General features: G+C 41.3%; 1 protein-coding gene across 1 annotated transcript in view; it reads left to right on the forward strand.

Annotated features, from left to right (window-relative positions):
- The window catches only part of GLIS1 (GLIS family zinc finger 1), a 334070-nt gene extending 317128 nt beyond the window's left edge, over positions 1 to 16942 (forward strand). Inside the window, exons 10-11 of the mRNA XM_015427696.1 lie at positions 11154 to 11321; positions 16566 to 16942. Of these exons, the coding sequence (XP_015283182.1) occupies positions 11154 to 11321; positions 16566 to 16705 (308 nt within the window). The 3' untranslated portion in view covers positions 16706 to 16942. The remainder of the gene's footprint in view (positions 1 to 11153; positions 11322 to 16565) is intronic.
- The last annotated feature ends 3669 nt before the right edge of the window (positions 16943 to 20611 follow it).

Raw genomic sequence — 20611 nt, forward strand, 5'->3', positions numbered from 1 at the left:
TTTTCTCAATCTGCTCACCCATGGCCTGAATCGCCTCCATCATCCTTTTCTCCATCGATTCCATGGCTGCATACAATTCTTTCTTATCCTTCTCCCTCTCTTTTGACATTTTAGGGGTTGATGTTGAGCCTGTCCTTGGTCTCACAACTGGTTGAACGTCAGGGTCAGAATTGGTTCGTTTCGGTGCCCTTCTGGTCTCCGTTTTGGCGATTTCTCTGTGGTGCGCAAATTTACACAACAAGTTGTTTCTTCTAGAAGATAAGCTTTCGATTGTCCAAATGCGTCTATTTGCGCTTTCAAAAGTCTTCTAAAAGGTCTATGGTAATTAGGGATAGAGTAGGTCAGTTTGCCGTTCTGCAGGTCCCGTCTGTTCGCATACACTCACATCCGGTCCTGCAGTTTGAAGAGTCCGAGTTTCTTCCTGTTGATTGTTACCCTTCTAGGATGTCATCTTCCTGCTCGTCCTACTCGGAATACTTTGCTGGTTACACCAACCTACATCTTCCCGCGATACTGTTCGTCAGTTTCGGTTTTTTCTGCTGCGCGCACAGCTCCGTCCTCACCGCAGGAATGTTAAACAAAATGCTTTTTTGCTGTTTTATAGCCTTCAATCAACTATTTCTTTGCCGGAATCAGAGTTCTGGGAATATTTCTTTGCCGGAATCAGAGTTCTGGGAATATTAATTCTTTATCCGCTCAACCGCTTGATTCAATTTATTTTTTAACGCAGTTCAGGTAAGCGGCACGTTTATTGTTATCTACACAATCAAAACGGGTTTCGCATTGCTTCTTTTCACTCACTGTTGTTGCCCATCTTCAAGAGGTCGGCTGATGGAGAATTTAAACCGGTACACCGGCTCGAACGGCTGCTGGAGAGTTGCTCGGCAGCCTTCTTCGTGGGAGGAGATCAAAGCCTGTTTCCGCTTCTTCCGAAGCGGAATCACGCCAACCTAACACTCCCTCTTAGGCGCTGCGGCTTGATCTTGATGAATTACCTGCGTTAGCACTTTCTTCATTCTTGTAGCAATTATTGTGGCAAATATTTTCTAATCCGTGTTTAATAAAGGTATCGGTCTAAAATTTTTAATTTCCTTATCGTCCATATTTGGTTTAGGAATCAGTGTTATTTACGCTTGGTTCCATGAGTCTGGAATTTTTTCAGTTTTTGATATGTTTTGAAAAAGTTCTTTTAGTGGTAATAAAGTCTGTTCTTCATATCTCTGATATATTTCAACTGGTATTCCATCTGGTCCTGGAGATTTATTTTTCTTCTGTTTCTTTATTGCTTCTGTGATTTCACATACTCTAACTGGTTGATTTAAAATTAATATTTGATCATCATTAAATGTCCTTATATTTTTTCTGTTAATATATTCTTTTATTAAATCTTTCTCTTGTTCATTTTGTTGATATAGTTTCTTATAAAAGTTTTCCACTATATTCTTCATCTCTGTTAAATTATGTTTTTCTTCCCCTGTTTCATTTCTGAGTGTTTAAATTGTCTTCCCCCCCCCTATCTTTTCTTAATTTATATGCCAACCACCTTGTTGGTTTATTTGCATTCTCAGTGATAATGTTTGGCGTATTCCATGTTTTTGGCTTTTTCTTGCGTCGATATGATGTTCATTTGATGCTGCAGCATTCTTAAATTTGTCTTTATTTTTTCAAAGTCTGTGTTTCTCTTTTTTAGCTTATCCTTTCTGTAATAAATTCACTAATTTTTCATATTGCTTTTTTTGTTTCTTTTTCCATGCATCTTCATTAATAAACAAGCCCCTTAAAAACACTTTAAATGTTTCCCAGACTATTTGTATAGATATTTCAGGTTGTATGTTTCGTTTGAAAAACTCTTTAATTTTTCTTCTGTTTTTTAATGAAAGTTTTTGTCCCTTAATAAGTCTTTATTCATTTTCCATCTTGTCCTTCATGGTATTTCTCGAAGTGTTAGCATTAATGGGCTGTGATCTGCAAACATATTGGGTAAAATATCTACATCTATTATTTCTGTTACTAATGTCGTTGTGATCCATACCATATCAATTCTAGACCAGGAATTATGCCTGGCTGAGTAAAATGTATAGTCTTTCTTTTCCATATTTCTTATTCTCCATGCATCAACCATGCTATACTCTTCTACTAACTCAAAGAAATTTCTTGGTAAAATATTTCCCAATCTTTTCTTTTTCACTTGTGATTTGCTGTCTATTTTTCCATCTAATACCGCATTATAATCACCTATTATACATATTTCCATCTGGTTATGTACTGTTACCACATCTCTTAGTATTTTAAAGACTTTTTCTTGGCTTTGGTTTGACGCATAAATATTTATTATTACAGTTTTCTTATTTTGTCTCATAATTGAGATTGCTAGTATTCTGCCATCCTCTGATGCATATATAACGTCAGGACATAGGTGTTCTTTTACGTAAATTGCTACACCTCATTTCTTTTGAGTATCTGATGAGGTAAATAATTTGCCTAATTTTCTATTTTCTAAATATTTCTCATCCTTTTTCTTTCCTTTTTTTCTCATCCCCCTGGTGGGAGGTTTTTATTGGTTTTTTGTTACACACTACAAAACTACAACAGAAAATATAAGGAAGGGAACTACATCTAGGGGATAAAGAAAAAGACCCACAACTAACTAAAAACCCAAGAGTAGTAGATCATACATCAGCTTGTAACACCATGCTATTTTCAAAAAGCTACTCATAATACATTGAACTTAGTTATGCTAGATTAATTATTGTTTAACCATCCCTTTTAACTGTTTAAGGAGATTCCCAGAGCATCTCCAAGTTATTTCACATTTCTTCAGGCACAAATCAGAGTCCTTCAGCCCTTATTTATTCTTATCTTCCTCAGTTTATAAGTTTATATCCTCAGCTGCTCCCTTTTCAGAGAGGGAGTCCTTGTCCGAAGACCCCGAGCCCAACTCGCCATCAGATTTGCTTTCTTTTTCCTCCTCTTTGCCTTCTTCTGGTTCCCCAAGCTGTGTCCGCAGAAATTCACATGTTTTAAAAACAGAGTCAATCTCTTATTTTTTATTGTTAATCTTGAAATTGATGCATTCTGGGATTAATTACCTGTAACTGATGCCATTTGTTTTTAAGAAAAGGATTAATACTTCATAGTTCTGTCTTATATCAAATGGAATATCTTTTAAAATCCTGATATTATTGCCTCCAATTTTCAAGGGTGTTCCCGAATTTGCTTTCAAAATAGCATCTCTCATGTGTCTTTTCGAGAATCTGACCACTATTTCCCCAGGCAGATTATTTTTCTTGATATACGATGAATAAGATATGTAGATCACATCCATCTCGCTGCAAAGGTATTCCGCTGTTAAATCGGTCATTGGGGCTATTGCTTCACTCAGCCGTTGCTTCAGATTCTCTCCTACATTTTCCTGGAACCTCTTGGAACCGTAGGACCAAATTTGCTTTATCCATTTGTAGCTGTAAAAGCTTTGACTCTTCTGTAACTTGCTTCATTTCCAGCTTTTGCACCTTTTTCTTAACCTTTTTAGTAGTGACATCCATTTCCTTCACCTTCTCTCCCATTTGCTCTGTTGTTTTAAGGCTTTCGTCAGTTGAATCTGCTGCTCTACCACTTTCTGCCCAATTACTGCCAGTTGTCGTTTAATGCCAGTGATCTCATCCAGCAGGGGGCGCAGGGAGTCAGCCAAAAGTTTTGAGAGCTCAGTGACCTCCTCCATTCGAGGACTGGCCCCTACTTTCATTTTCAACTGCTTCTCTTTCTCCAGTTTCTTCCCTGCCATCTTTTTGGATTTGTTTACTTATCAAAAAAGTTGCTGAAGTCTCTGATATTCACCCAAACGCTTTTCTGCGTTCTGGTAAGTCTCTTAAAACAGTTTTAATCGCTTATTTTTCTGCTCCCCCCTCTTTCCTTCCGTGTTTCATCTATGTGTTTGGGAGGAATCCCTCCCCCGCTTGCTTTCCCGTCGCTCTTTGGGGGGGGCAGCTTCTTTTTATATCCTCATGTTCGCTTCAATCCGACTCACAGTTCACTGTTGGCCATTCGCTGGTCTTCATTTATTTCTCTCGATCTCCAACGCTTGACCCGGTCAGCAGCACCCGTACCATGTGGTCACTCAGCGGCAGGACCTTCAGGGTGGAGGGGCGCCTCAATTCTCCTGCTTTCGGCCATCAAAGAGGTCGCCCCTCAAAAGCCCCCTGGCTGGGAGCCTTTTACCAAGGCTCCAGGGGGGTTGCGACCCGATGGACCCCCTCCCCCATGTTGGTGTGCAGTTTACATCCCCAGAGTATCCGGGAGATGCGTCTGCCTGCGTGTCGCCATAGACCGGAAAACCCTCATCCTTTTTCTTAATGTGTGTTTCCTATAAACATATAACTTCTAGCTGTAATTTGGCTAATTGATGAAATGTTCTTCGTCTTTTTGCTGGGCTGTTTAATCCATTAATATTAAGTGAGAATGTTTTAAGTTGTTTTGTCTTCCCCATCCTAATTTTACTTTCCTTTTTCCTGTTCTTTAGCTCTGTATTGACATCTCATCAGTATTTGTGATGGTGTGAAGTTAGACTTTTTCCCTCTCTTAGATCTTTCATTTTTTCCTTTTTCTGCATTTTCTGTTCTGTCGTCTTCCTCTTTTTCGCTTTCCTCATCATTCTGCCATCCTACGTTTTCCCCATATCTATCTAGGAAGTCTTCTACCTTAAAGATCAAGTCAATTCTCTGCCTTCTTCCTTCATAATTAAATAGAATACCTTCCGGTATGAGCCATCTGTAAGAAATATCATTTTCTTTCAGTCATCTTGTTAACATTGTGTAATTCTGTCTTTTCTCCCTAATTCTCCATGGGACTTCTTTTAGAAATTTAACTTCTGAATCTTGTATCATCATCTTTGCCGCATTTGCTTCCTTAAGAATTCTATCCCTCATCCGCCTTCTTGTAAATTTCATGTACACTTCACAGGGCCCGGATCTCTTCTACAAGGGCATTCCACAAGGCCGGGGTGGAACAAGGTAATACCAGACTTTGGAAGGGTGGACTTCTAAACTTCACTTTATCCTAGGCTCTTTAAGGAACAGAATCCTTTTCTGAAGCAGGTGGAGATAACTTGCTTTCCAGCTCGGAGTATCTGTTTCAGCCTAATATTGCAGTCAAGCGCTGGAAATATACTTATTGTGCCTACATTGATGCTTGGTTTCTCAAAGCATGAAGCAGGCTTTCTTGCTGAGGTCCAGGCAGCTACAAGTGGAAGCACATTTTAATTATTTGGTTGGGCCAGGAGGCAGAGAATGGAATAGCACATCTGCCTCACACTTACCATTTGTACTAGTATATAGGGAACCCAAAATATACACACTTGCCTCAGTTCTGAATGGTTTTATGCATTTAATTTGCTGTGTTTGTCAACAAAATTAATGGAAGCAAGTATCTGATCATTTCCTAACCACCACTTTGGTGTTTTGCAAAGAAAAACAGCAGTTTAAATGTGCATATGCCATTCCCCACTCTTGTGGCTTGCATGCATTGTACTTGGGTATCCATACTTGAGTTCAAAATGTCAAGCTCTGGGTGGTTATGTATAGTGCTGTGAAGGTGAGTGGAGCAATTGCTTATGATTTCTAGACTCGCTTCTTCTCTTCCTCACTTTCTCAAGATGGGACAAAAATAAGTTTTGCTGGCTGATCTGCATTTATTTTGTCATAATGACACTTGTGGAAGTTGAAACATGCTGCAATTTATTCAGTCTTAGAATTCACCATATCCTGAAAGGTTGAGGCAGGTGGGTGTAGGTTTTTTTAAAAACATCTTTCATGTCCAACAGCTCAGTAAGATCCCATTGCACAACCAAACACATTAAATGCAGCTTTCTGCAAGACATTATTAACGTTAACATGATCAAAGCTCAACAGATTATTCTGTTTTAAAAGATTAACTCTGTTGAAGGTAAAATGGCAGATTTATGATACAACTTAATGATGTACAACCCATTAAATGAGTAAGCCAAGTAATGATGAAAAAACAAGAGGAGAGTTTAGCAGTTCATGAGTATGGCATAAACAAACACAAAGAGCATGTGTTGAACTGCTTTGATAAATGGAGTTTATTCTGTAATAAAATTGCATATCCTGTTGGAGGTTAGTGTTGTTTTCTAATTGTCTGGTGTCATGGGGATTTTTAAAAAGCAAACATTTTCAACATTAGATAGGAAATTATTCTAAATCTATTTTGGTGACTATCTAAAATCACTTTTATGTTTGGACAACTTCAGTTTAAATAAGTGTTTATTTGAGAAACAGTAGCAGGAATTAATTAAAAGCAAAATCACAGAGAAAAGAAAGGGTGTATTCATACTTGCTCTGGGCATTATAATTTTCAAAAATATCTTTTTTTGGACAATGTATGGATGAGATTGCATGGACAATAGAGGAAAACAAAAACCTAGCAGAATCTCTGATGGCAGCTAAAGTAAAATCAGATGGAAACTGTTATACACTGAAGGAATTTGGCAACCAAATGAAATAGCACAGCTATTTATATCTTGCATGATGTCTTTTCATAGAGATTTTATGTAATTTGACGAGTTTGACTTATTTGTGCTCATATGTTTAAATGGAATGACATGTATGAATTGGCATTTAATAGACATATTCCAATAATTTCCTCATTACATCATTCATTTAAAAAGTACTTTAGATTTTTTGGTTGCGGCTTGAGAGAAAGAGAGACAACCAGCATACTTTGTGATGTGGTTAAATACAGCTTTTCTGTGTCACATTCAAAGCAAAATTGTAACTCAATGTTATGTTTGGAACATGGTCGATTCCTTTATTAACTGTTATACTTCTACATTTTATTCCACATAAAACATTTAACAGTGATCATTTAAACCGACAGGGTGTTTGGGAAATTCTCCATTGGAAATTAGCTGCCACAGATTTGATTTAAATCTGACAAACTGAAGGAATGCCTGCAATCTGTTTGGGAAGGAAAAAAAATATCAGTTTAGCTGCCAAAATGTGCTGCATTTCTGATGCAAATATACAAGTTACTTCACACAAAAAAAACTTTTTTAAAAAGGAAGGGGGAATATTTTAGCCCCTTAAGAGTTTGAAAGTCTTTGTAAAAGTTCCATGTTTAGATTTCTGTACTAAGCCACATGTGGTTGTTAATTGTACTATCGTTCTGGGATTTCAACCACATTTTGAGCTCCCACTGTTACTCTCAGTTAGCTCTTGAAAGGGATTTCTGCACATAAAGCCAACATACCTGTAAAAGAATGAAAGCTAAAAGAAACAAAAACAAATGTCCCCCCCCCCCGCCCTGAAAATAGCAGGGATGATAGAATAGTAGAATGATGGAGATTGACAGATTGGCTGAACTGAAATATTGGTTAGGAAGGTTGGGTAAGTAGTGAAATCACCGTGGGATGATTCTGCTCCAGCATGTGGCGATGGTGCAATTTAAGTACCAAATGATAAAATGACTTTTTCTGTGATGGAATGGAATCCCCCTGCAGCATACCACCATTGACGGAGATGAAATAGGGCTTGAGCAAGAGTTTTCAGTGAAATCAATTAGGAGCCTCTTCATTCCATTCGGCAGCCTTAACAGTGTGTCTCATGGAAAAGCCTGTACTAGCCTTTCCAGAAAGTGGGTTGGATAGCACAGATCCATTCTGCTTGCAGAGGCACTTTCCCCTGGGAGGAGCCTTCCCCTGACCTAAGTGGTGTCCTACTGGAGAAAAGCACCTCTGCTGGTGAAACAGATCCATGCAATTCAACACAATAGTTTCTCTGTTCTTTTCTACACTCCCAGTCCCTTGCCTTCCAAGACCTACTCGTTACTTTTCTGTGTTCTTTGCAAATGGAACTCGCCCTTTAGATTCTTAACCGCGTAACATGCTTTTGGAATGATGGAAGGTTCACAACAGATGAAATATAAATAGTAGCACTTCTAACCCCCACAATCCAGTCATGTGAGCTGGACTGTCACTATTTTTCCTATACTGAGTGTGCAGACCTGTAAGAAGAAACATCTTCAGAATGAGCCAGGACTGCCTGCCTGCTTTTCGGGATGTATTGAACTGATTCTGGACTTATAAAAGAAAGCCTCCAATGTAGCAGAAAGGATGTGTTTTTGCCTCTCTCTTTCTGTACCAGAGCACTGAATCAGAGGGGCTACTGTCACCCCTGGACTGCTGGATACTGTATCCTCAAGCATCCTGAAAAATGTTCAGACCAGCCTGCCCCACATCATCAGTCCAGCCACGGGTATTTAAAAGCATCACCTCCATGCTGAATCAGAGCCCTTGGGGAATAGGGGGGGACTAACTCTTATTTCAAAGCCTTTGTTCTCTGACCGGGTGGGGGCAATTTTTTTGCCTACCACTTGCTGGTTTGGGCATCTTTCCTCTTGTAATATGGCCTCTGGGGAGACAAGCAGCCTGGACAGGATTATTTGAGCTGATGATTTCATGATTTTATGTGGATTAAACAGGCCCCTTCCCCAACTCCAGGCTTGTCTCTGTTTTTAAACTCTCAGACTCCTAAGCTCACTTTTGGTTTAAAAAAGAATTGGGAAAATATATCTGTGGCAGTGTGTCATGGGCCTCGAAAGAGAGAAGGAATAACCTGGTGCCATCTCTGGAAGAAATCTGCACTAGGCAACTTGGAAAATGTTCTGCTTTTCCTTTAGCTAGACATACAAAGTGCTCCTTGGAGTCTGAGCAATGCCTCATTGAAAGCCAAGTGTCCTATTTATTCCATGCCCATCTCTAAAGTATACAGTCATTTTAGAAGGTGTGTGGAGAAGGGTTCATAGTTCATAAATAAAGACATGAGGATAACTCTTAAGCATCTCCTTAATAAGCTCCTGTCCTAGCAGTCTCTGAGAGAGATAGATGAGAGGCCTCTTGTAAGAACTCTTTGACTCTCTCAGCCAGACACTCCCTACCTAATGCCAAGGAAGGACATACATCATTTAGAATCCAGCATTCCATATTTCCATATGACACTGCCCATTTACCACCCAACTCCACCCCCATTTCCACCCCTCCTTTCTTTTGTCATGCCTCCTTCCCACTCTGCACTTTTCTCCTTCCCTCTTTCACCTTTTCCTCTCCTGCATGGCGAGATTACCCCATCATTGTAACTTTTTAATAATCCTTTTTTGTTCTATCACTAATGTAGATAGATCACTGGTCTTGATATGTATGCGGGCCCCCACCCCCACCCCAGCAGGGAAAGGGCTGGGATCCTTTGCACATTGGACCCTAGGGAGGGATCTTTCCCCCTTCCCCCAAAGCCAGTCTGCACACAACTTGGAGGGCAGGCAGAGGGACAGGCCAGGGAGGTCTTCTGCGAGTTTGATGCTTCTAGCTTTTTTCCCCCCTTTTTTTTTTTAGGGTGAGCGTTTGACACACTCCTCAATCCTTGCACACTGGACTCTAGGGAGGGATCTTTTCCCCCTTCCCCAAAGCCAATCTGCACACACTTTGGAGGGAGGTGTATTAAAAGGAATGGCAGGATTGCCCCCTGGAAACAATGGGAGTGGCTTGAAGGCCCATTTGTTTTTTAAAAAAATTAAAACCCTTGGGATGCCACCCCTCCTGACAGACCTGCCAGCCAGCCAGCCACCAAGCTTGCGTCCCTCTATGGGCCATGCATGCCTGGAGTAGCCCAGCGGCAGCTAGCCAAAGCGGGCGGGAGAGCAAGGAGGAGAGGAGAGAAAGGGGAGGGGGCAGTGTGCCCCATCCCTTGCTCACACACTGGGCCAAGTCAGGAAAGTGACTACTCACCTTCCCCATCCTCACTGAGGCACAGTAAAAAGCTGCTGTCTCCCCCCCCACACACACACACACACACACAGAGCGAGAGAGAGAGAAGGCAGCAAGGGGAGACAAAAAGCTGGCACCTGTTCTTTTGTCTCCCTGACAAGGCCAGGCCGAGGAAAAAGAAAGAGGGCCAGGCTGGGCCTGTCCCCACTCCACTCCCAATACAGTGGGGAGATCAGGTGATGACACTTCTGGATGACCACCCGGAAGTGACATTTCATGTCAGCGATGTTCCCCCTCCCCACACTCAGCTCCTCACAAGCTTCCAGGGATTGTTACTGCTGGGCTGGCAACACTATATCTTACACATACTTAGCAGAAGTTTTCCTTCTTAGAATAAGGGTGGTTTTTTTAGCAGTTATGCACATTCCTGCTATTCTGAGCAATTGGGGGAAAAACCAGATATGATGCTTGGATTTCAATGAAAAAACAAACAACAACAACAACAAAACTGACGGCTCCATTCACAGAAATCCCAGCATCATGTCTGGTTTGGCCCTCAATTTCCCCAGATAAACTGACGGAATCCCAATCAGGGAGCTCTTTAGGTAATTGGTGAATTTTGCTTAGAAGGCAGGGTTTTTTTGAAAATAGGAAACAAAAGAATTGCACTAAAACCCACTAAATTACAAGTCTTTCTTTATTACAGTTACATTTGTGAGTCAGCAGATTAGTTCATGTATATCAATTTAGACTGATCACGAGGAGCTTGCATCAAGACGGAAATTAGCAAACAGAATAATTGACTTTAACTGCATAGCTAGTGTGTGGGCCACCCTGATTCCTATGCAAGGACACATAATTCTGTGTTGGATGCAAATAAACAAGGTTTCCACCACTTTGGAAATTGTGTTCCAGAACAAGGCAGTAGAACAAACTTTTTGAAGGCATAACATTCTAACCACCATTCTCAGCTAGTTTTTTTTTCTCTTTACTGGAAGGTGTCCTTTTGTGCCTGTCAGGAATTTCTTCTTCAGTACAAAGAAGAAATAAATAAACCAAAGGGGAAGGCACTGGTGTTAAAGAAAAATACCAAATGCTGTTGAAGAAAAATACCAAATGTGGAGAACCAGTCCCACAATGACCATAGTATGATCATCTCTCCCTAATTTTGTCCTATGGGCCAAATCTGTACCCTATCTGGCATCCAAACAAAGCACTGTGGTTAACTAGCCTATGAAATAAAGCCAAAATATCATAAAGATTGCTGAACTGCTTAGAATACAAATGCTTCAAGTATAACAATGGTGAAAACCCATTTCAGTCTGGGAAGCAAAATACAGTCTGCCATTGCTAAAATGGTGTGTGCAATCTCTGTTTTCAGGGTATCAAGGCAGCTTTCACTCTATACAGAACTGTTTCCACTATGGGGACTGCTACAGGGCAATGGATTCATCTGTCAACAGTGATGGACTTTCAGGGGACTCTCATTGCTTCAGCCCTCGGCGGCAAAATGGTTATCATATCCTCAGTGCGCCTGAAGCCTCAACAGGTAATTTATTCAGACCGTGTTGCTTTAATCTTGTTTGGCATTTTCTCTCCAAAGAGGTATTACATCTGTATTAATAACTGGTTTTTATAAATAAGTCAGACATTGATTTTTTTGTTCCATTCTTATAGAGCTTAGTACTCAGGTTTTGTATTGTAATTCTCTTATTCTCTGGTTTCAAAAATGACTTTACTGAAAGCTAGAATTCACAGTACATGTGTCAAGCTAGCAGTTACTGGAAATGTGTGGAGGCTGATGCAGCTTCTGGCAATGTCTAGTTGAATCATATGTATGACATGACATCATTGCAAACATGCCAGTTGTGTGCTTCAACATTACCATTTCACCTAGACGTCATCCGAGAATACAGGAGAGATATATGGTAGCCACATATTTCTGGTAATATCTGGTTTGGTCAGACAATCTGCTAACTTTGATGGCTAAATGGCAATCTAGCATTTCCTAGAAATATAAAAACAAAATTAGTGTTTTTTTAGGATTTTTCATGGCCCTTAAAATTGAGACAGTGGTTTTAAATTCTATATTGATGTTCACAAAAATGTCATTAATTGTTGTGGAAACTTTGATTTTATAAAATCCTAATCATATATAAGAACATAAGAAGAGCCCTGCTGGATCAGGCCAGTCGTCCATCTAGTCCAGTGTCCTGTCTCACACAGTGGCCAATCAAGATGGATAGCCATGTTAGTCTGTCTATAGTAGTAGAAAAGAGTCCAGTAGCATCTTGAAGACTAACAAAATTTGAGGAAGCGTATGAGCTTTTGTGAGTCACTGCTCACTTCTTCAGATACTGCTGAATGACATGAACGACATTAGCAGCCAACTGACAATAGAAGGTGTGGTTGGATTAGGTGTGATATGCAGAGAGGTAGTAGGCGTGGAGAAATCACCATTGGTAATGAGACAGGAAACCTAGGTCTCGATTCAATCCAGGTAGATGCATTGTCTTGAGCTTTGTTATCAGTTGTAATTCAGCAGTGTCCCTTTCTAATCTCCCTTTAAAATGTCTTTGTAAGATAACTGCTACTTTTAGGTTAGCAACTGAATGTCCTGGAAGGTTAAAATGTTCCACCAGTTGTTTTTTAATGTTGTGGTTTCCGATGTCAGACTATGTCCATTAATTCTTTGTTGATGGGACTGGCCTGCTTGTCCAGTGTAGAGGGAAGAAGGGCATTGCTGACACATGATATAAATCACATTAGAGGATGAGCAGGAGTAAGAACCTGAGATGGTATGGCTGATATTGCTGGGTCCACTGACGATGTTGCTAGGATCCATATGAGAGCAAAGTTGGCGTCTTGGTTTGTTGCAGCCCTTGGTACCAGAGTCCTTGTTACTATTAAGTAGTTTGTCATTGTGGGTGAGAAGTTGTTTTAGGTTAGCAGGCAGTCTGTAAGCAAGAAAAGGTTGGACACCCAGGGCCTGTATGAGGGAAATGTCACTATCCAGCATGGGTTGTAGATTATTAATAATGCATTGGAGAAGATGAGTTGGTTTCATACCCTGCTCTTCACTACCTGAAGGAGTCTCGGAGCGGCTTACAATCGCCTTCCCTTCCTTTCCCCACAACAGACACCCTGTGAGGTAGGTGGGACTGAGAGAGTTCTGAGAGAACTGTGACTGACCCTGGGATACAGAGGCTGACTGCTTCTGAACATGAAGGTTCCCCGCAGTCACCATGGCTAGTAGCCACTGATAGACCTACCCTTCATGAAACTATCTAGTCCCTTATAAAGCTGTCTATTACTGTGTCCATCACTACATCCTCTGGCAATGAATTCCACATTTTAATCACTCTATGTGTAAAGAAGTATTTCCTTTTGTCCATCCTGATAAGAAAAATTGTAAACTCAAGTTATCTTGCACAAAAGTGTACTGCAATATTGGGTATACTGTGTACAAAGTGACTGCAGTTTTTATATCATTATAATTTTAAGTATTACATAATTTTAAATAGTTTTTAAAATTACAGTCATTTTGATGCACAGTCTATGACAATTTCCTCCAGCTTTACAAATGCATTTTAAACACTGAAGATACAAAATTGGATATTTGCCCATTTCCCCCTATTTTACTTTGGCAAAACCATTGCTGGCAGTCAGATTGCTTGCCTATGAATCTTTTAATTGGAGCAAGAGCTCAGATGCCAAGTTACCCCAGAATTAAATGCATCATTCAGTCCAGAGCACTTTGCTCCATACAAAGTAAATAGGTTAGACTAAGAACCTGTTCGCATTGAGATATATTCGAGCAGTACTAAATCTGCCCTTCCTTCCACCTCCTTTGCACTGTCCCCTCCAGTAAAAACCTGTCTTCACCGTGTGTAGACATTACTAAGCTGTGAGTTTCATGCAGATTCAGTGGTGAGTTAAAGCTGATTCAACCAGCAGTAGACTTATATCATTTCACTCTATATTGAAAATATCTGGGTTACTGAGAGGCAAGCCCTGAGTGTACAGTGTTAAGAGTGCTGTTGTCATGGAGAAGGCTTATGTGAGAAGTAAGTAAAGAAGCTGGTAAGTAAAGGGCTGTGAAAAACTGGGGAGCAGACTGGCCGGGTGGGCAGCATATGTTACGAATATTTCAGTTACAAGCAATGTCCATTGCTTAGGAGACTGCAAACAGGGGGCTCAGCTCTAACTTTTCTGCTTATTTAAGTATAGATTTATGTTGAGCCTGGCTTTAAATAATTTGTTGCAACACTGATATTCGTAAATTAGTCTCTTTATACTCATAAGAAAGTATAAACTCAATCTAGACCTCTGCCACATGTCATTGTCCCTTCAGAGAAAGGGTTTGCAGTCTCAGTTTGTGTGCGGATACAGTACCTAAAGCATATGTAACATGAATCAGCACATAGGAAAAATCAGATGAAACATTCAGTCTTAGCCTTTTTGGGTGCTGTCCTCTGCCATCCTTTCTGTTAACGCCAGATTTCAAATTTTGATTGGCAGACTGCAGTAATCAAAGAACAGCCTAAATAAACTTTTCAAAAGAAATCACAGAATAATACCATAGCAAGAAACCCTCTACAACATAGGGATGGCCAACTCTGTGTTGGGAAATTCCTGGAGATGTGGGAGTGAAGCCTAGGGAGGGGGGGGGGGGGGGGGGGGACATGTCAGCAAGGGACAGTGCCATAGAGGACACCCTCCGAAGCAGCCATTTTCTTCAGGAGAACTGATCTCTGCAGTCTGGAGGCCAGTTGTAATTCTGGGAGATCCCCAGGCCCCACTTGGAGGTTGGCAACCCCAACAACAGCTATTGATAGTTCTCTGTCGGGGGGTTAAGTTTCAATTCAGATATTTTTGTTTTTACAAAATTTATGCAGGAAAATTTTAGATCCCTGTTGCTTCTTTTTTAAATTCGTTTTATATATATATATATATACACACTCACAAATCTTCAAAACATATAAATATATACCATCATCACATTCCGATGAGGATGTAAAAAGGAAAAATTGGTATATGAATTATAAACTCTACAAAGTGCATAATAAAATCTCTTATTGGCATGAGCGTGGTTCCAATAGGTAATAAATGAATGCCGTCAGTCTATACATGTTACTTGCTTGTATGAAGCAAATATTTGGAGCACTAAATGTAACAGCATACAATGTATGTAAATATCATCTAATTTTTGCATGCAAAATAGAGCTATTTGCTTTAGCAAGACTCATTGGGGCTTAGTTTAAGCTTGTTTTTCTTTCTTTTATGGAACCATCAATATAAAGTGCAATCTCATCTACCAGGAATGCAAAACATGACACATTGCTACATTATGAATCCTATTAACAGCCAATTTTAAAAAAAAATTGGTCCAAGCCTTCAATGATTTATGCTATCTGGAACTTCTGAGATGTATGCTTGTCCTGGTGTATCATTGTCCATGAATCATCTTTCCAGGAGTCAAAAGGAGCTGCTGGGGCCAGGAGAGTATAGGAAAGATCTACATCTCCCAGCACCTTTCACTGAAGGCTCTCCCAAAAAGCTTGAGAGGGGATCTCTTAGCCTCTAATCGCATAGGGGAGCTGGAAAGTGACTTTCAACTTTATTTATTTAGCTATTTATATTCCACTTCCCACTGGGGACCCGAAAAGATTTACAATATCATTCTCTCCTCCATTTATTCTAACAACAAACCTGTGAGGTAGGTTAGGCTGAGCATGATGTGACTAGCCCAGTGTCACCCAGCAAGTTTCCATAGCAGAGTAGAGATGTGAACCTGGGTCTCTCAGATACTAGTTTGACACTCTAACCACTGCACCACACTGGCTGTTTCTTTTGCAGCTGCTTACATGGCTGGACAAGACACCATTTTAAGCTGAACAATGACTTTCCTGACGATGTGTAAGTGGCTGAAAACTGGAGCTGCTACATGATGATGATGAATATTCATATATCAGGGTCTCATTGCGCCAGTAAGATGCACACGTGTCTGAAGCCTTATATTTAAAAATATAAGGAAAAGGGTCCGTTCATAAAACAGCTGTAGAATATATCCACTTGGATTGCATTTTAGGAATATTTTGTTGCTGCCTCTGATCTGGAAATAAGAAACTGTCACTTTGTGCTTTGTGTTGAGTGTACACAGCTACCGGTTTGACCAGCAGGGCCTTTCTTGTGGCAGTATGCAGTTGGACTAGATACCAGCACTTATTTTTGGGACTGTCCCAAGTCTCAAGGGGGGAATTGGTGGGACCTGGTGCAATTTCATGAGTACTGGCACACACCCCCTTTTCTTTTTCTTTTTTGCAAAAAAAAGCACTGCCTACTGGTATGGCTACCAAAACGTATTAACCAGTAAGCTTGTTCACAGACGTTTGATGGTAAATAAGGGTTACTTTATCATTACCCCTAAAGATGATTTGTGTATTATTGTGCTGTGCGAAGCAAATGTCTGTTTCTCCACATGACACATGTTGGAAGCTGCTACAGTTTTCCCACATGTTGTGACGCACCCTCAGTTTTGTAACCCTACACCAAACGACAGCTCAGTTGTGTATCTTTTCTCCCACAGAGGAGGCAATTGTGAGGAGACAAACAGCAGAAACAGACAGAGCTAAGGAGCACCTCCAAGCTGCTTTGCATTAAGAAACAAAGAATGGGCAGGGAAGAACCACCCAATTGAGCAGCACTTGCAATTTGGCCTTTGGACTCCGAGGGTGTATCCCATTGCCACTTAACTGTATTAATCAGTCTTTTGTGTTTGCTGTACTTTCAGGCTATGAAGTTATATCTGAAGCACAATGTGTATCGGAAGAAGTAGTCATCAGTGGGACAGAGGAGAATAATGGATTCTTCCAAAATGGCACCTTTGATCACTGCTTTAATCACATCCCTCCCATCTATACAGATACCTAAACCAGGCTTGAACCTTGTTTTCTTTACCATGCTTATAATGCCTTTTGTATTTACGGAATTGTTGTTCAACTATTTTTACTGTATTTAGTCTGCAACATTGTATGTGCTCATTTAAGTCAACCCTTCACATTTACCAACCCATTTTATAAAGGAATATACTGTATAATTATTGGAACCTATTCTTTTGCTGTGGCACTTTGAAAATGATTCTCTTAAGGGAAAAGGAAGAGCATCTGAAACTGCTTGGTGTGTGAGTCCTTCTTAGTAAAATATAAATCTAAATTATATAATATGCTTGTAAAGATTTTTTTTCCTGAAAAGTATGTTTTCAATTTAAGAATGCTGGTTCCTTTAATCACAGTTAATCCATTGGACATTTTCTTGACTATAAAAGGACTTCTTTTAACAGTCATAAACCTCATGTACATAAACGATTTCACTTGCTGAACTGGTTTTCTATTTTCAGTTTTACAAGAAAGCATTAAACAAGTCTCTTGTCTTTTTTAAAAAAAATCTTCTCTGCCTTTCTGATAAACTTTAACGTCAATGACAGAGCTCATGGAGCAGAACTTCAAAATGATAGATGCTGCTGTTTTCTATAACCACCCCAAAAGGCTGCCATTTTGAAAGCTAGTGACCTGAACCCCTTTCCAGTAAGCTCTCAGAAACTCTTCTTTCTCTAAAGGTGGTATTTTATGTTGATTTATGATAGGTTCTTATCACATGCTCACCACCAACAAATGTTGACATGGCACTAAAGCAAGTTTGTGTTACTGGATCCAGAGATCAAGAGGGAATTGCCCAAACCTCAAACATTACAGTTGTGGAACCTTTCCCCTTTAATCACCCAAGGGGAGACTTGACACACGTTCCAACTCTTTTGCCCTTGTGTATTTCTACCTACAGATGAGCATGTCTTTAACCAGGGATGGGGCAGGGTGTGTATAACCATCACCACCCAATAGCTTGCTTACATCATAGATGTAATCCATGCATAGAAAGAGGTTTTTGCACATGGACTTTTCCTTGCTTGATTGTGACACATGTTAAATATTTTTCTTGCAGCCAGCTTCACTTAAAAGGTGCCCAAGCATCCAAATAATACATATTTAAAGTACACAGACGACTTTGTATTCTTAAGTCCATTATTCTACATTAACGTCTTTTGTAAAAGCAACCAAATTTAAAGTATTGTTTAGAAACACAGAAAGAATCCAAATGATTTTAAACTTCAACAATAGGCCATGACTGTATCGCCCTCTGGTGGTTAATTGAAAGGTAAGGCAGTTCGAAAGCAAGAAATTGCAAGTAGATAAATAGGTACCACTTCAGTGGGAAGGTAACAGCGTTCCGTGCGCCTTGGTGTTTAGTCAGGGCCGGCCCCAGCTTATTTTGCACCCTAGGCGAGGATCCCTTCTGCCCCCCCCCCCGTGCGCCCACCATTTTTCAAAAATAAATGCATTTTAGGAAGAATGAAAAACACAAATAATCAAGAAACTCCCAGAGTACGGGGCCGGGTGCAGTTTGGTGCCCCTAAGGGCCAGCCCGCTCTAGGCAATCGCCTAGTGAGTGAGCCGGCCCTGTGTTTAGTCATGCCGGCCACATGGCCACGGAAATGTCTTCGGACAGCGCTGGCTCTTCGGCTTTGAAACGGAGATGAGCACCGCAACCCTAGAGTTGGATTCGACTGGCTTTCGAGCAAGGGAACCTTTACCTTTAAGGATACTTTTACATTGCAATGAGAGGCTAGGGCAATCGCAAGAGAAGCAACAATGTTGGGGCAGTTTGTACAAGCAATCTGAGTTTAGGATTTTTGTTTCTCATCCTCCATTTTTTATGTCTACTGGCTGCTGGTGACATTTGTTGGTCCTTATTATTTTTAGTGCAATTGCTTGGAAGTTAAAGCAGTCCCCCAACTGAGCTAAAGGCCATACAAGTGTAGAGGCAGGCTTCTGCACACATACTGCTAGACAGATGGAAAACTACAGGCTCAAACAGGTGCTGAACATGCAGTTGTTCAGCCTAGGGTTGCCAACTTTGGGATGGGAAGTCTCTGGAGACTGAAGGGTGGGTGCTGGGGATGTCACCGTTTGGAGAAGGGGGGGAGCTCAGTACAGCAGGGGTGCCATAGAGTCCACCCTCCAAAGCTGCCATTGTCTCCAGGGGAACCGATCTCTGTAGCCTGGCAATCAGCTGTCATTCCAGGAGATCTCCAAGCCCTGCCCGGAGGTCAGCAACCCTCTACGGACTGCACAGCCCCGGGCAGGTACAATGGCATGAATAAGCTCTTCAGGACATGGGGCTTGGCGGGATTAGCTGACCCCCTTTCCCTTCCCTGCATAACAGCAGGCTGGCAGCTCTGGACCTCTTGTCAGAAGCTGTGTGTCTGCTGAGCTGAGGCACATGAGTGAGGTTGGATCAAGGTGCCTCCCAGTCACAGAGATGTGTGAAAACGGGCACTGAGGCTTCTCATGGTCCTGAAGGAAATAACATAGGGATAGGACATGTTTCTCTCAGCCTGTTGGCAACCCTGTTTAGCACTGCTATGCAGGCGATGAAATTGTCCGTTCGCAGACACAACTGCCAGGTTCACCATCAGCCCAGCTCCCCCTCCACAGACACCATCAATGCAAGGACATAAGAAATTATTGGAATGTCTTATGTTTCCATTAGCATTTATTACTCTTCTAAGTGTACTAAGTAGGGTTGCCAACTCTGGCTTGGAAATCCCAGGATATTTTAAGGTGGATCCTGGGGAGGGTGGGGTTTAAGGCAGGGAGTGACCTTAGCAGGGTATAATGCCACACAGTGTGCCCTCCAAAGCAGCCATTTTCTCCAGTGGAACTGATCTCTGCCATCTGGAGATCGTGGTAACTCAAAAAGAACATCAGGCCCCATTTTGAGATGGGTAACTTGAGTACAAAATAATTTATTTCAATACAAGTAATAACTTGACTGAACCTCATTTCTCCTTGGGGTGTTGTAAAAACAGAATTAACTCCAGTTCATGGCCTTTCTCTCTCGCTCCCTGTTCTGACCAAAAAAAGTATATCTGTTGTAGATGCCTTTCTGCCCTGGCTGCCTGATGGGTAACAGCCAGTTACTTCCGTCTGCATGTATGTCCAAGCTGGAATTTTTAATTTCTAGGCAAGGGAAAAGAAAAAGGGCAGAAGTCAATGGTGAGGGGTGCAGGATCTTATGCTTCACAGCCTTTGTGCATTTGTCTGGTGCCTTCCTTGGGCTCAGGCAGAGAGGGGTGCAGGTTGAGCACCACTCTCTTCTACCTCCCCTCTCCTCGTTCTACTCCCTTTTGAGTTAGGAGCCACAGCTGGCCTGTCTGCTCCTTCAAGCCCAGAAGAGGAGGAGGAGGAGGAGATTGGATTCATACCCCGCCCTTCACTCGGAGTCTCAGAGCGGCTTACAATCTCCTTTCCCTTCCCCTCCCCACAACAGACACCCTGTGAGGTAGGTGGGGCTGAAAGAGCTCTTTCAAGAACTGCCCTTTCAAGGACAGCTCTTGTCAGAACTATGGCTTGCCCAAGGTCATCCAGCAACTGCAAGTGGAGGAGTGGGGAATCAAACCCGGTTCTCCCAGATTAGAGTCCGCGCACTCAACCACTACACCAAACTGGCTTTTAAAGGCTTGGCTAATGGCCTCCCTCTAGCTAGGCCAAAGCCTGTGAGGGACCAATAGCTTTTTTAAAGCAACCTTCCTCACTCTTGTCACTCTTCTCTGCCTCCTGGGTGAAGTGTCCCAAGAGCTGATTATCAGACAACTGGCTGACCAAGGGCCAGCTGTCAGTGACTGACTGACTCTTAAAGGGCTACCTGCCACTGATCAGCTTGTCAGTGAGAATTTTCAAGATAAAATAATAAGGGGGAAAGGTGTTTTTACCTGTAAATTCC

Source organism: Gekko japonicus, unplaced genomic scaffold, assembly GCF_001447785.1.
Source record: "Gekko japonicus isolate JY-2015 unplaced genomic scaffold, Gekko_japonicus_V1.1 scaffold332, whole genome shotgun sequence".
Classification (NCBI taxonomy): Eukaryota; Metazoa; Chordata; class Lepidosauria; order Squamata; family Gekkonidae; genus Gekko; species Gekko japonicus.